This window comes from Phodopus roborovskii, unplaced genomic scaffold, assembly GCF_943737965.1.
Source record: "Phodopus roborovskii unplaced genomic scaffold, PHOROB, whole genome shotgun sequence".
Lineage (NCBI taxonomy): Eukaryota > Metazoa > Chordata > Mammalia > Rodentia > Cricetidae > Phodopus > Phodopus roborovskii.
In genome coordinates, this window is record NW_026126517.1 from 14,344,032 (window position 1) to 14,361,030 (window position 16,999).

General features: G+C 41.8%; 2 protein-coding genes across 2 annotated transcripts in view; one reads left to right on the plus strand and one right to left on the minus strand.

The window, feature by feature from the left end:
• The window catches only part of Fam118b (family with sequence similarity 118 member B), a 46,200-nt gene extending 43,331 nt beyond the window's left edge, over window positions 1-2,869 (minus strand). Inside the window, exon 1 of the mRNA XM_051197060.1 lies at window positions 2,750-2,869. The gene's annotated coding sequence lies outside the window, so the exon portion shown is untranslated. The remainder of the gene's footprint in view (window positions 1-2,749) is intronic.
• A 17-nt stretch (window positions 2,870-2,886) lies between these two features.
• Rpusd4 (RNA pseudouridine synthase D4) lies at window positions 2,887-11,952 on the plus strand. The gene is made up of 7 exons (XM_051197061.1): window positions 2,887-3,116; window positions 3,485-3,650; window positions 5,018-5,219; window positions 8,018-8,111; window positions 8,187-8,331; window positions 9,470-9,567; window positions 10,912-11,952. Exons 1-7 carry the CDS (start codon window positions 2,931-2,933, stop codon window positions 11,149-11,151), a joined length of 1,131 nt encoding a protein of 376 aa, XP_051053018.1. The 5' UTR covers window positions 2,887-2,930; the 3' UTR covers window positions 11,152-11,952.
• The last annotated feature ends 5,047 nt before the right edge of the window (window positions 11,953-16,999 follow it).

A 16,999-nucleotide genomic window follows, 5' to 3' on the forward strand; every position in this document is an offset into this window, starting at 1 on the left:
ACCTTTACAAGCCAACATCAAGTTCCTTATATTATAGTTAAATAAATAAGTCATGTTTGAATAGATCTGTACTCTGTAAAAATGATGACCCAGAAATAGAATGTCCTTCTATTTCCTTCCTCCTTCGGTGGACTGAGAAAACCTTTGGACAAGAGGTGTTTCTAATCAAAAAGACAATACAACATGAAGTTGGTGAGGAAGTAGTAAAGAGAATGCCTGAAAATGGCTCTGACTGAATAGAGAAGAAGGCAATACACATTTGAAGGAAAGGAGGATGCACATGCACAAATTGTTTATAAACATAACTCTGGTTTTTGTTTGTTTGTTTGTTTGTTTTTTTTTGAGACAGAGTCTCTCTGTGTAGCCCTGGCTGTAGTGGAACTTGCTATGTAGTTCAGGCTGGCTTCAAATTCACAGAGATCCCCCTGCATCTACCTTTTGAAGGCTGGAACTAAATGCACGCAGCGCCATATCCAGCTGTAACTCTATTTGAAATTGGGAAATGCCAATATTTACGGGAGAAGCATTAAGAAAATTGACTGGCATCTTTATTCTCAGGCATTACAGTGTGTGCCTTGCATTAACCGAAACACAGCTTTGTGTCACTAGCAATGACACCTGAGTTGCTTCTTCACTTTATTTCCTACCATAAGGCCAATGCTGTATGTAAAAACAGGAATTAATTTTGAAGAGTGCAGACAAGTTAAATTTATAAACAGGGGTTTCCATACCTTCCTGCAAACCATAAAGGTCCTATACCTGGTTTCGGTGTGTAATTAAATTCAGTGTGTAATTAAATTTAAGTCCTGATGCTCATGTCTTAGGAAAAGACTTCCTATGACTAACAAGTGATGATCAACAGTTTATTGACATTAGAACATGCAAATAGAGCTCATCAGAAAGGGTAATAATTCTTTTAGAGTGGAATTTCTCAACTTTTATAGGTGTTTTACTTGTGAATTTATTGTTGAGAGGGGACAGAACCAATAATAGAAGAAATTGTTTTCCAAACTGTTCCCAGGGGAACTCTTTATCTAGACCACTTATTAAAGAAATATAGACAAGTCTTCTTTCCATCATTCTCTGCTTACATTGACAAGTAAAATCATCTAAAATACTAAGAAACAGGCTGGGTGTGGAGGTATAGTATAGTCTTCAATCCTAGCACTAGGGAAGCAGAAGCAAACAAAGCTCTGTGAATTCAAGGCTAGCCTGGTCTACAATTTGAGACCCTTAAAACAAATCAACAGACAGACAAAAACCCTAATACAACTCAGAAACACTGCAGACCCATAAATATTTGTGTTCTTACTGTATTAACAGGCTTGGGGATTGGGGGCGGGGGAGTCCTCCTCAAGGAATTTTCAACAGCTCCTAACCATACAACTTGACTGCATAAAGGGTAATTCACAACCCAAGGACAATACTGAACAAGGGGAAAAGATCACGGAATGGGACATGTCCTCATAAATGGTCACCTACTTTGCAGTAGCCTAGTTGAGTTCCTGCCTACAAATCCTTTCTTTTCGATCTGTTCTGCATTGCTTTATCAGATTCCTATCTGCAATTCCACTTACAAGGTATAAGAAGTTTCAAAGAATCTCAGCCTGGTGGCACACGCCTTAAATCCCAGCACTCAGGAGGCAGAATTCGAGACCAACCTGGTCTTCAAGAACTAGTTCCAGGACAGCCGTCAGAGCCAGAGAAACTGTCTAGAAAAATATAAAAATAAAAAAAAAAAACAAAAAAAAAAACAAAGCAAAACAAAAGAAGACGTAGTTTCAAAGACTCTCAACTACCTAGGTTTAAACTCTTCTTCAACTTTTAGTCTTCTGTAGGCTATCCACCTGTTCAAAGGTTTCACAGGTAATGTGATCTCCCTCTGCTGATCCTTTTTTTGGGGGGAAGTACCCAAGCCTAATTCAATTACTTATTCTCCAACTGGAGTGTAATCCCTCCATCGACAGAGAAGAGTCACTAGTTTTCATGACATCTTTTTAGCATCAGCTTCCCCAGCAAATGGCATGCGCATCCCAAGGTGTTGTCGGAATTATCATTGCAAACAGCTATACATATTCCCAGCTGCCCTTTGGTGATAGAGGGCAGCCATAGTTTGAGGTTTCCCTTGTAGGGAAGGGAAAGAGGGTTGGGCAGTTTCAAGTTATGGAAGAAAAAAACTAAAAGAGGCAAAAGGGAAACGGTCTGTGCTCTGTACGTTCTGCCCTTTCTTTGGGAAGAGTACAGAAGGGAGAGGAGACCTCAAGAAACGAACAGCTGTGGAAGACCAGAAAAAAACCCACGGTGCTCTCGAGATAGGTCATATAGGGTAGGGGTCCTGGATGAAGGAAAAGAAGCGTCATCCTCGGGAGAAGGGACTGGTTACAAACAACGCGAAACAAAGGGGTAGGCAGCCGCAAAGTGAGAGATTGGAATAGGAAATATCCGGTTATCTCCGGAGGGCGAAGGGCAACAAAATGAAAGGGGACACGACACGTCCTTCCGAGGACCCGCAGAAGACGTGGTTGCTAAGAGGGTGAGACAGGTGCGGATGAAGGCTGAGCAGCCAGCGTCTGTCCAGCTTCGCTTCTAAAGGGCGCGGGGGCGGGGGAGAGTTTTTCAGTGGAGTCGTGTCCCCAAGCGGGACACGGTTCCCAGGGCAGTGCTGTCCAAGAACAGAGATCCCGGCCACGCGAAAACCGTTGAGGCACCGGCATTTCCCAGCCCCAGGCTGGCTTCCCCACACACTCACCGCGTCTGCTCCAAACGCCACCGCTCCAGCTGCAGCTACCGGCCAGCGCAGCCGCACTGAGCGCGCACCGCCCACGTGACCTGCAGGCTGTCCGCCCACGTGACCTACAGGGCCCGCCCTCCGCCCCCGACCTCGGGTCGCTTTCCTTCGCGTGGTGCTGTCTGGCCCCGCCCTCGGCAAGATGGCGGCGCCCAGGTTGAGTACGCCTGGTCTCCGGCTGCTCATTAGCAAGTTGCGTCCCGGGAGACTGTTCGCTCCCGGATCCAAGCCGGTTTGTTCCAGCGCTACTACCTCCAGGCCTCTGAATGCTCAGAGATTGGCGGAGAAGCTCCGAGCCCAGAAGAAAGAGCAAAAGAAAAAAATGCCGGTGAGCCTGGAAAGACCACAACACCCAATAGGCAATGCTGTCACGGCTTTCCCAGGTGTGGGGTGCGGTAGGCAGTGTCTGTAACAGCAACTGGTGAGGATTTACTGTGTAATAGTCGGAATACCGCTGAGAAAAAAAGGACAGTACTGGCACAGTGTGTCCGTGGGCACTTTTACTACTGCCAGACTCAGACCCAAACACCGCGTGGGTATGTATGTGAGATAAATACCTATGTATGGTCCCAAAGGAAGGCATGAGTCTAATTCTCCAACACAGTCATTCCCCGCACGAATTTTCATCTACATCTTACTCAAGGCCACCCCCAACACTTCAGTTCCTCATTAAGTTGTCGCCACCCTTCTCCTTAGATCCCTACAAACCGTGTTCATCGGAGGGTGCAAGAACTAGTGCGATTCACACAGCAACTACAGCGAGTTCACCCCAATGTGCTTGCTAAGGAACTGAGCCGAGGGATTCTCCACCAGGACAAGGATCTTGTGGTCATTAATAAACCGTATGGTCTCCCTGTCCACGGTAAGAAAGACGAGGGGAAGGGAAAGGAACCTGCTGCTGCTTCCTTTTACAATCTAGGGGCACCTCTGAAGCCATATTATATGTGAGACACTCTTGAATTCAAGTTTGACCTTCGTATAGTATACAGTTACGATTGTATATATATATGATTACTGGTAAGACAAACCAGTGTCGAGTTCCCACTTCCAAATATCTTGACAGTGGGCTATAAGCAGCCCCCCACGGGGATTATTGCAGAGAAATACAAAAGCTGAATTCTGACTGTGGGCTGTATGCAGCCTCCCACACAGATTGTTGCAGAGAAATACAAAAGCTGTGTGCTGACAGTCTAATAATAGTTATTTTCCATCAAAACGGTGTGTGTGGGGGGGAAGAGGACTGGGTGCCTGTATGCCACTGTCATCCAAGGTCTAGAAGAGGCTGGGGCAGGATGATCAGGTATTCAGAGCAGTCTCAGCAACCTCAAAACCTCATTTCAAAATGAAAGAGGTTGGGAAGGGGGTGGCTGGGAAAGAGGAAATAAGAGGGGTGGGGGAGGGGTGCTGCGTTTGTGTATTGGACTATACCTAACATGAAGCCCCAAAGAGTCTGGAAATCAATGGATGTCCTGATTCTGCTGAATGAAGTTAAAAAAAGGGGGACAACTGATGTGAATCAGAATTGAGAGAGAGGGAGAGAGAGAGAGAGAGAGAGAGGAAGAAGAAAAGAACATATCAAAGACTTGCAAGGGGGAAGTAAATACTTTAGCTAAAAATATTTTAGGTGGAGTAAATAGCTCCTTTGGTGGCAGTACAGAGAAATAAAATAGGCATTGTCAAATGTGTTCTGTGAGTTTTTTTTTTTTCCCCCTCTCTTTCTTAATTTCCTAACAGGTTCTTGCCTTACTATTCTCTGATGAGGTTTTTGGTTACTGGGGTTAATTTTTGTTTTTAGATATTTATATATGTTTTTAGATAACAAAGCAGAGTTGGAGAGATAGTGATCTGTCTAAGGCCAAATGGAGACTACAGAGTAAAATCTAGGAGTGTCTGATCTCAGACTCAGAGCCCTGCACCTTAACCTCTCCTCTTTAATGTCTCAGAGCTTCTCAGTCCCACAAAATGGAAAGAGAAAGCCACAGTATTTCCCAGACTTTAGTCACTGGTGAGTCTGGGGATGTTTGATAAAAATTTGAGTTCTGACTTAGTAGTCTGCATTGGGACCTGTGGTTCATCTCATAGCTAGTAAGATCCCTGGGCCTATTAATATTGTAATCCCTGCCATATGTTCATAGCACAATTGTAGGAAATGGGGACAACTTGTGCAGTAAGGATTATTCTCTCGAGTTCCTCTGTTAAAACTCTAGCCTCTGGCTCTTTCCTTCACAGGTGGCCCTGGAGTCCAACTCTGCATCAGTGATGTACTGCCCACCCTAGCAAAGATGCTTCATGGCCACAAGGCAGAGCCTTTGCATCTGTGTCACCGTCTGGACAAAGAAACTACAGGTGTTATGGTTCTGGCTTGGGAGAAGGATATGGCACATCAAGTCCAGGAGCTGTTTAGAACTCGCCAGGTGGAAAAGAAGTACTGGTATGAGGCATGCTAGTGGCTGTAGAAGTGGGATAAATGAAGGCGTGTCCTTTATCTGTCCTATACAACAGGGACTATTGTACTAGGCGTTGTACTAGCACTCATGAGGTTATAAAGAGTCTATGAAACAGCTTAAATGCTTAGAATGTTGAGGGATAAAGTAGTAGTTCATGTGTATGTACGTGTACACGTGGATAAAATAGTAGTTCATGTGTATGTGTGATTGTGTGTGTACATAAAGAAGTCAGAACAGGATGTGAGACTTCTTTATCACTCCATATTTTATTTTATTGAGATAGAGTGTCTCAGTGAACCTGGAACTCACTGATTGGTTAGACTAGCTAAAAAGCTAGCCCCCAGACTCTGCCTGTCTCTGCTCCCCTGTGCACTGGGGTCACACATGGGCAGTGCTGTACTTGGGCTTAGCGTGGCTGCTAGGATTCCAAGCTCATCATCATACATGTGCAGCCAGTTTAGCTATCTCCTTAATCCCGTTTGTTTTGTTTGTTTGGTTTTGTTTAATATGTTTTGAGAGAAAGTCTTATTTGTAACTTAGGCTGGCCTGGAACGTGCTACATAGACCCTGATGGCCTTGAACTCACAGATATATATATATATATATATATATATATATATATATATATATACATACATACATATATATATATATATATATATATATATCTGTATCATACATACATATCTGTTTCTATTTTCCAAATACTAGGTACAAAGGCCTACACCACTATACCCATAATTGTTTTTTTAAATATTTGTTTGTGTTTCTATGTGTTCGTATGCATTTGGCCACATGCTTGCCAATGCACATATGTCAGTTCTCTCCTTTCACTATGTGGGTGCCAGGGGTCAAACTGAGATTTTCAGGGTTAGCAGCCAGCATCTTTACGACATCTCAGTGGCCACTGTTTGTTTCTTGAGACAGGGTCTCATGTAGCACAGGCTGACCTTGAACTCCTGATCCTCCTGTTCTTCTGAGAGCTGGGATCACAGATGTAAATCACCACATCATGTTCTGAAGCAATGTTTTTAGAGTATATCCCTTGAAAAAAACTGAAAGATTTGAATGGCATGCATGTTAAAATTATTTTAGTATATTTTTTGAAATTTATTTGTATTTCATGTGTATGTGGGGATTTTGGTCTGTGAAGGCCAGAAGAGGGCATTGGGTCCCCTGGAACCGGAATTACAGATGGTTGTTAGTCACCATGTAGATACAAGGAATTGAACCTATATCTTCTTGAAGCCCAGTCTGCTCTTAACCTCTTAGCTATTTCTCAAGCCTCATGCTTAAAATTTAATAGTATCTAAACTGCTCTCCAAAAAAGCTGTGTTAGTTTTGACTCTTATAAGCAGTGGTGAGTGCACATTTCAAAGTATGTTTAAAAAGCCACTCAGATAGGGTTTTTGTGTTTCTTTTCTGTTTTAATTTCCCTTTCTGAAAATAGACTATTTCTCTTTGTCTATTTCCTATGCATTATCATTTTATTTTTGATTTATAATATTATTCTGTGCTTTGAATATATAGTCCATTTTGTTTTAGAAATTGTGCATTAACACTGTGATCAAGGGAGCCCTTTAAAAACTTGATATGGAGAGCTGGATGGTGGTGGCCCATGCCTTTAAGCCCAGAACTTGGGAGACACAAGCAGGCAGATCTCTGTGAGTTTGAGGCCAGCCTGATCTACAGAGTAAGTTCTAGGACACAGATAAACCTTGTCTCAAAAATCAAAAGAAAACAAAAAACAAAAAGAAAATTGATGTGGAGTCTAGAGAGATGGCTCAGTGATTAAGACCACTTGCTACTCTTCCAGACATTCTGAGTTTGGACACCAGTACCCACAACTGGTAGCTCACAGTCACTTGTAACTCAAGCTTCAGGGGATCCATTACCTGCCTCCCTGGGCACCTGTACTTGTATGACAGATACAAACATAGAAAAATAAAAGTATTTTTTGTTTTTGAGAATCTCTGTGTCTATGACCCACCCACAGGGTTCTTATTCATGTCTAGGCTATGGGTTTGACATCTGTGTCAAGGTTTCTTGGCATCTGTGTAAAATTTTCAAAAGCTTAGTGATAGAGCTAGGTCATCTAGTATGCATGAAGCCCTGAGTTTGGTCCTTGTACTGTAAAGTATAACAAGGCCCATAAATAACTAGAATATACAGTCAAATTTAAGAGCTACAAGAATAGTTGGGGTTTCCATATGATTCTCATAATTTAGTGCATAGCCTGAAAGCTAGATACTTCTGAGCTGAAGTCTTCTAAGCTAAAGTCATGTATATTAATTGTAGAATACTTTGGGGGAAAAAATGATCTTTCATGTATGTGTACAATTAAAAGAAAATCAATAGGGTTTTGTATCCCATTTCTCTTTTGATTATATATAATAGTGATGGGGAGGTTGCAAGGCAGGTGGAGGGGAGGGGAGATGGGCAGGATTGGGATGCATGATGTGGAAACCACAAAGAATCAATAAAAGATAATAAAATAAATAAGTAGTAGTGAGCTTTAATCACATACTAAGTGAACAAACGTGACTGAGTGACAGAATGAATATAGTAAAAACTCACATGACTGTCTCTACCTATTTGTTAGTCAAAGAAGTCATGAAATCACAGACATAATTCAGTGACCCGTTGTAAGTCTCTTTTACATAGATCAGAAGCTACAGAAATGGTAGTAAAGATAGTACATTGTGAGGTTTTAAGTGCCCAACTCCCAGCAGCTCCTTCCTGATTTTTGTGGCTCAAGCAGCAATCTGTGTGTCACCCCCAGGGCCATCACTGTGCGTGCCCCCTTGCCCTCGGCAGGAGTGGTTGATATCCCCATCGTGGAGAAGGAAGTGCAAGGCCAACAACAACACCACAAGGTAGGTGAGCTGCCTCCCTGAGGCATGGGTTTCTGTCTTTTCTTGGGAATCATATCTTGATTTCTCTGACTTTAGATGACACTGTCCCCAAGTTACCGTATGGACAATGGGAAAATGGTAAAAATGCGAGCCAGCCGAAATGCCCATGTTGCTGTAACTCAGTACCAGGTGCTTAGCAGCACTCTTTCCTGTGCCCTCGTGGAACTGCAACCTGTTACTGGTGAGGATGCCCCATTCCACTGGAAAGTGACTGCCATACTTTGTCCAGGGCCTTGTGCTGGATTCTGCCCTTATTCTGAGCCACCAATACTGTGTACAGGCTGTGGGAACAGTTGACTTGTGTGACCCTGTGCTTCTGGTGCAGTCCCGAAACTAGGGTGTCTACAGGGATGATTGTAGAGGGTAAAAGAATAGATGAAATAATACACTGTGTATCCTACACTGCCTGGAACTTGTGGTCCAAGTACTGGAATTATAGGTACATGTCCTTGTGTCCAGCTTCAGGAGAACACAGCTTAAATAACTTCATTTAAAAATATACACAGCATTTCTTCAAAAAAAGTTACCATTTGATTTATCAATTCTATTCTTTAGTTAAAAACAAACAAACAAAACTAAGGGCAGACATTTGCATCCTCTGTTCATAGCAGTAACCCAGGATGGATGAATGGAGAAATAACATGGGATGGGTATGTGTGTACAAAAAAATATAATTTTTAGCCTCAGCAGAACTATGAAATTCTGACATGTGCTACATAGATGAACCTTGAAAACATTATGCTAAGTGAAGTAACCTAGATATAATGGATAGATTCTGTATGAATTATCTCGTATGATGTTCTCGTATGATGTAGTTAGATTCATAGACAGATTAAAACAATGCTTGCCAAAAACTTAGTGGTTAGGGAAGCCAGAGGGGAGCTTTGGGCAGCCATTGTTTCAGTTGGCGGGTTTTAGTTTGGGAAGATAAGAAATTTTTAAAGATGGACAGTGTTGATAATTACAAAACAATTTAATATAACTAGTGAGTACTTGCTTGGCAAGAGACAAGGCCCTTGCTTCAATCCCCAGTACTACAAAAGAGAAAAAAAAAAAGTGCAAAATTGTAGTTTGCCAGTGTATAGTAAAATTACAAAAAGTTATGGTAATTGTAGACATAAAGGCCATGATAATAACTGTCCAGAAAATGTGTTTATTTCCTAAGCTGGTTGGTACTTCATAGCTTATAGTTTACTCTTATTCCTTATACATCTGGTGCTGCGAGTTTACTGTGCTTTGATTTAATATGATTTGAAGATTTCAGCAGTAGTATCATTTCTATTGTTCCTCATAAGAGTTTCTTTCCTTTTTCTCCTAAGGAATAAAACATCAGCTTCGAGTTCACCTGTCTTTTGGGTTGGATTGCCCAATCCTTGGTGATCACAAGTACTCAGACTGGAATAGGTTGGCCCCTCAGGTAATACAGGTTGTGTTAGTTTGATAAACACCATGACCAAGGCAACTCATATGAAAGCGTTGATTTTGGCTACTGTTTCAGAGAGATAAGAGGCCATCATGGTGGGGAAGCATGGCAGCAAGCAGCCGGCATGGCGGCAGGCACTGGGTGCTGATAGCTCACCTCTCAAGTGCAAGCATGAATCAGAAAGAGAGCAAACTGGGAGCAAGGCAAACCTTAAGCTCCCAAAGCCTGCCCTCGTGACACACTTGTTCTAACACCACCTAAACTTCTCCAAACAGCACCTCCAACTGTGGACCAAGTGTTCAAATGCCCAGCACTGTGGGGACACTTTCAGATAAGAGAGAGAATCCCACCTCCCACCCCCCATCCCCTCAGAGGTTATTTTTTTTTAATTTTAGAGATGTTATTTATTAAAATAATAAATGAATGTCCTCTAATGTGTTAGTGATGAATCCCCTTGGTCTTTTTGAGGCAGGGTCTCACTGTATAGGCTGGTTGGCCTGGAAACCCCTGTATAGGTCAGACTGGCCTTGAACTCACAGAGATCCACCTGCTTCTACTTCCGAGGGATTAAAAGTGTGGGCCACCATATCCAACAAGGACTTCTTTTTTTCCTTTGTTTTGAAGCAGCATTGGAGTTTATTAATGGTTTTGCTACAGATGCAAACATGGGCCTCAAGAGACAGGGAGAGATACACGTTTAGGAAGAAATACCCTAGAGTGAGGGTTCTCAAGAAGAAATGTGGTATCTAAGTGTCTTAATAATAGCAATATAAAAAAAACAAATAATAGAAATATATGTGATTTTGGATGCTGCTAAAATTACATTGTTCAATTTATTTAGAAGGTTAAAAAATGTTTTGGTAAACTTTATTAATTCTTTTCTTTTGTTAAAACCCTGAAATGGGTCATGATAAAGTATTGTCTCCAGACATGGGAACATACTTCCAGCTTTTAGAGGCATCAGAATAGTTGCTGTCTTCATGGAACCAGGGATATGCTGTCAGAACTTTAGTGGTTCATTTGTTTCCTTTCTGATATTTTTGGGAGGCTATGATGAGGTAAAAGCTGCCTTTCATGCTGTCTAAGGAACTATGGGGAGTCTTTTTTTTTATTGGTTGATATTAGCACCCATTCTCTTGAAAGGCCAGAAAATTGACCAATAAGAGTTTCTCTGGTATGGTTGTATTTTTCTTACCTAGTTTCTAAGCCCCTTCCAGGCATGCTCCTGTAGCAGGCTAGATGTTACTGGGTATTGCAGAGGTTAGCATAGGTGCCTTTGCTAGTTAAAGACAGGCAGTAGCTGGCTGTGCTCTTAGGATTTGTTTTTGCTTTATGTAGAAACTTCCTGCTGGCACACTGAAGAAGCTGGGACTTCACCAGGCAAAGGCCCGCCATATCCCCCTTCACCTGCATGCCAGGCAGCTCATCCTGCCTGCTTTTGGCTCCAGAACAGAGGAACTCCTCCTGGCCTGCAAGCTTCCTCATTTCTTTGTACATTCTCTGCATCGTCTGGGTTTAGAGATGCCAGATCAGGTTCAAAGCAGAGGCAATGAGGCCAGGTATGTAGAAGCACAGTGAATGCTTTTGGGCAGGTTGGCTCCAGAGCTCTGAGTATTCTCACTTGGAAGACACAGTAGAAGAGCCAGGTGAAATAAGTTGAAGACACTTGACCACTTCAGGACTTTTTATTTTAAAGATTTATTATGTATACAGTGTTCTGTCTGCAGGCCAGAAGAGGGCACCAGATCTCATTACAGATGGTTGTGAGGCACCATGTGGTTGCTGGGAATTGAACTCAGGACCTTTATCCACTGAGCTGTCTCTTCAGCTCCTACTTCAGGACTTTTAATGGAGGATGAAGTTGTATTTACTGTCATTCTGGCTGTAATTTGGAAAAGCCTGCTGGAAGTCTCTCCTCGAGAGGTCTCTTTGCCAAGATGGAAGAGGACCAGACAGGTTAGACCAGTAAAGGAGAACCAAAGGATGGAATCTGTGGCCCCGGACTGTCTTCATCCAATGGAAAGAAAAGCTGAGCTATCAGGGGTGCTCCCTTGGGCAGTGTGTTGGATAAACATGTATCACGGACCCAGAGATTTTTGTCAACTAGAACATTGGGTGCCTTAGCAGCGAACCTGTGAAAGAGTTGTTTAGGAGAGGTCAATCATGGGCAGATGACCTAAGTGAATGAAGCTGGTAGAGTGGAAGGCAATGACTAGGACAACAAACTAAGCACACAAACTATCTTAATAGTTATTAGCTCCAGTTGATTGTTGCCCCGTAGGGAAATTTTCTGTTTCTCTAAAGAGAATCAGGAAATACAGATATTTCTGTGAAGTCTCCCAACTTGTTGCCAACTAAATAAAAACATTCTAAAATATTTTTTTGAAATTACAATGACATCATTTCCCATTCCCTCTTATGCTTCCAAAAGCTTCCGTATACCCTGCCCACCCCCAACTCTGTTTCACATTCATGGCCTCTTTTTCTATGATATTGTGTGTGTGCATGTGAGCTTGTGCATTCCCAAATACATACATGCAGGTGTGCTTTCAGGGCTGACTGTTTGGTATTGGATAACCAGTTGGTGTGCTCTTCCCACTATTTCTTCCAATGTCTACATTCCTCAGTTGATTGTAGATTTTTTGTAGGGTTAAAGCCTCATGAATTTTTCTTTCTTCCTCATTCTGTAAATATGTTTCTCTTATTGGTTAATGAATAAAGCACTGTTGGCCAATAGGAAAGCAAGATAGACGGGACTAGGAGACTAGGAGGAGAGAGGAAGTAGTAGGGAGGAGTCAACATGGAGGATGGAGAGAGAACACCAGCCCCTCTCTCCGGTAAGATAAGACCACATGAAAATACGTAGATTAATAGAAATGGGTTAATATTTAAGACAGAGCTAGCCGATAAGAAACTAGTAACTGGCCTACAGCTTTATATCTAACATAATGTCTCTGTGTGTTATTTGGGGCTGGCACAGCTGGGGGACCAGGCTGGATGGAAACTACTCACAACATAATGGCGCTTACCGTGGACCTGAGAAATTCCACTTAAAACTTAACAAAAGTTTAAAAAATGGTTTTAAAAACAAAAGAACAAAGACAAGCAAGGCTTCTTGGTAACAGCATTTTTCTCAGTTGGATTCTGTTTTGCTAGAGACAAGCAGAAATTTGCACGGCTCCTTTAAGGGAGGTTTCCTGGCTTGCCATAATCAACAAAAAAACAGCATGTAAGAAGCACTGCTAACAGCTGAATGTTGTGTAGGAGAGCTGGCAATGGCAGTGACCACATCTCCAATCTGGCAGCATGCTGCTGAATGGCAGCGCAGACCAAGGCACTGAGCACAGCTCTCAGTTCTGGTGGTATCCGCCACCATCTTGGATAATCCACGGCTGAAACAACTGTGGATTTCATTTTAGCAATGTTGATGTTTACCAGATAAAAGACTTGTGGCCAGAAAAAGATCAAGATTTACAGTAAAGACAAATTAAGAAAAACCTCTAAAGGTTTACAGTGTGTTTTAAAATATACATAGGCTTGTGAGAGAAAAAGAATAAAATGGTTTTAAAAAGACAGAGAGGAGCTGGGTGTGGTGGCACACGCCTTTAATTCCAGCACTTGGGAGACAGAGGCAAGCAGATCTCTGTGATTTCAAAGTAAACCTGGTGTGCAGAGTGAATTCCAAGACAGATAAAAGTTACACAGAGAAACCTGTCTCAAAATATGAAAAAAACAGAAGTAGAAGAAATAGAGTAATAAAAAAGCCACGTAAAGATGGAAAGCATAGAGAAACTTTGGATACTATACGCTGTTCTGTTATCTTTATTTGACTGCTGAGGAAATAGCAACAACTGTTAAAACAGATGCTTCAGGATCAATCCAATTTATATATTTTAAAAATGCTTTGACTTCAAAATTTAAGTCCAAGGACAGGTTACTGGGGAAAAGGATTTCTATTTTTGTTTCCATAGAAAATAAAAAGCTATGGATTCCTTCCAGACTAACATGGTTTGACCAAGCAAGAGCCCCCTGAAACAGCATCCCAGGTGATCCAACATTCAAAACAGTTGGGACAAGGCAGCCTTGCAGACTACAGCCAGGATTTCTGCATCTTCTTAGGATCCCCATGACAGCGCCCCCTACCAGCAGTAAGCAGTTTGGAAAGAATGAAGCCCAAATTCCCAAATAGAGTTTATGTTTGTTTTCATGTATATAGGGTTGGTTATAAACGGTTAATGACCACAACCAAATTTTTTAAAGGTAAAAAGGGAATTATGGTATAGATATGAGTACTTTGTTTTGGAATGGATTTTCATTTATTGATAACAATTTAAGGTCAATCTTGTGATATATACATTTCTCTTGTTTAGGTATTGTGTTTATATAGCTCATTTAGAATGTAATGTATAACACAGATTATAAATAATTACCTATGATAGTGAAAACTTAGAGTTAAGTTAGTTAGGGTTTCTAGATATACAGAGATGTATTTGAGATGAATAGGCATTCTTCAAACCTTTCAAAGACCTACAGAATATGGCATTTTAAATGGTTTAGGGATTTTCTTGATAGTGAGACATAACTGCTCCTGGCAATACCACCTGCATCAGAAAGGAAGATGGACATTGAAGAAACTCATTATGGAGTTTACTTTCAATATGGCAAGACTAGCCATTTGGGAAAAATACTGCTCTTGTCTGGACTGTTTGACTTTATGCTGTATAAACTGGACATGCAGGACCCCAGGAAAGTGACTGCTGATACATGATGGACGTGGCTATAGGGTTCCTGCTTCATGGAAGAGTCTGCCAGACAGTCTGCAGGACACAGAGAAAAGTGACTGACAAACTGCCGATACAGGTGGACAGTTTAAAGTTTCCTGCTTTGCTGAGGAGTCTGCCAGACACACTATGGCCTTTGGGCTGAAGATGGAACATTACAGAAGAACATCAGGTAACTGATCAGGTAGCAAGATATCTCTTTCATTTCTAAAGTTTATATATTATCCTTCTGTGGTCTTTGATGGAATTGAAGACAGATAGTTATGGTTATAGTTTTCCTTAGTTAGGATAAAGATAAGTCACATATAGGACATTAGACTCACAAAAATAGGATAGATGACAAAATATTTTCTTTAAATATTGCTAAATGTTAATGGACTAAATATTGCTAACTGTGGTTCTTATTTGAAAACTGTTTTGTTATATATTTTGCTGTGCTAAGGTTACAACCCATCGTTTTATTTTAGACAGAAAAGAGGAGATGATGAGAGATGTCATTCTGTAAATATGTTTCTCTTATTGGTTAATGAATAAAAGCACTGTTGGCCAATAGGAAAGCAAGATAGGCAGGACAAGGAGACAAGGAGGAGAGAGGAAGTAGTAGGGAGGAGTTCCAAGATGGAAGCCGGAGAGAGCAGATGCCCTCTCTCCGGTAAGATGAGACACGTAGAAATACTTAGATTAATAGAAATGGGTTAATATTTAACAGAGAGCTAACCGATAAGAAACAAGTAACTGGCCTACAGCATTTATATCTAATACAATGTCTCAGTGTGTTATTTGGGGCTGGCGCGGTGGTGGCTCCAGGCTGCCGGAAAAACCTACTCACAACACACTGGTGTCGTTCTTGTTTATGTCATGCTTAGGCAACCATTGTGGTAAGACTTCATGGATGTAGTTTCTGACATTTCCAAGAGACATGATTTCATAGCAAACTCCCTGGCCCTCTTGCCTTTGCAGGTTTTCCTCCCTCTGTTCCACAATGATCCCTGAACCTTAGAAGTAGGAGTTGTGTTGTAGATGTCTGAGTTGGTACTGGCTCCACAGTTGGTATCTCCTCAATGGGGAACTGACTGGCCCTTTAACTGGGTAAACTGAATAATTAATAGGTTGAAATCTGACTTCCTGAGTACCGGTTATAGATGTGCATCACCATGCCTAGCTTTGTGATGTTTTCAGCTCTTCAGTGTTAGATAACAAGCTAGTAAAGTTGGAGAGTATTCCCCTAGAATACTGGGTATCCATGCTGAAGACAAGTGGGATGTTCACTCCACAGACTCTAAAGCCCATGTTAGTTAACAGCTCCCCACCAAAGGGCTGTCTTGTCCCCTGTCGCCTGAGTCACAGGGGTGCTTTAACAACCAGAGACCCTGAACAACCTAGTAGAAGTGCAGATTTTGAGTGGAGAGGCAACAAAGACCATGTGATTTTTTATCTACTGTGTCATTTGGTCAACTATAAAAAGCATGGATTTTTTTCCCTTTCTCTCTCTGTCTCTTTCTGTCTCTGTCTCTGAGACAGGGTTTCTCTGTGTAACAATCCTGACTGTCCTAGAACTCACTCTGTAGCCCAGGCAGGCCTGGAACCTACAAAGATCCACCTGCCTCTGCCTCTTGTGCTGGGATCAAAGGTATGTGCCACCACCACCACCTGGTTAAAAACATGGACTTTAAAAACAGGTATATTTGATATATCTTACAATATTTAAGATATAATATTAAGAAATGCCCTTTAAAATTAACCTTTAAACATACCATAACAACTACCAAATATTGGATGATGTGGTCCATCTGTAATTACTGCCATTCAAGCATTAGCAGAAAGGAAACCATTGCTGACTAGTAGCCCACACAAGAAAGGACTGTTGTCTTAGTTAGGTTGTATAATGCTGCAATAAGCACCATGGCCAAAAAGCAAGTTGGGAAGGAAAGGGTTTATTTCTCTTGAAGTTCCATCAAAAGCATTGAGGGCAAGAACTCAAGCAGGCAGGAACATGGAGGCAGGTGTTGATGCAGAGGCCATGGAGACTGCCCCCCACCCCAGTCACTAATTAAGAGAATGTCTTATAGCCAGATCTTATGGAGGCCTTTTCTCAGCTGAAGTTCCCTCCTTTCAGATAATTCTAGTTTGTGTCAAGTTGACATAAAAGCTGGCAGAGTGTATGGGAGTTACAGGTCAGGGTGTGGTTCAGGAATTCCAGGGGCCATCACTGAATGTGTGGGGAAGATACGTTGTAGTCTTATCTGTTTATCAAGCCATCAGGCAAGGGACATTTTTCTATAGAATCCCAGAGAAGATGGATTTGGAACCTGGTGGTGTAGTTTGAAGGGACCAGTGGGTGCCAAATGCTGCAAGCTGACAAAGTGAGAGCCTAGGAGTCCACAGTCATTCTCTGCAAATGACCAGGTAGCAAATACTTTAGACTTGGCAGGTCATACAAATCCTTGTAACAACAGCTAGATTGCTCTGTCAAGGAAACCAACACCAAGCATAAACATAAATAGATGAGTGAGGCTGTGCTCTAATAAAACTTTATTAGTGGACTCTGGAATATGAAAGGTATGTGCTTTTCATGTGTCAACAAGTCTACTATCTCAAGCTGCCTTTGCAAAATGCCACCACATGTGAGTGGATTCAATAGTTTA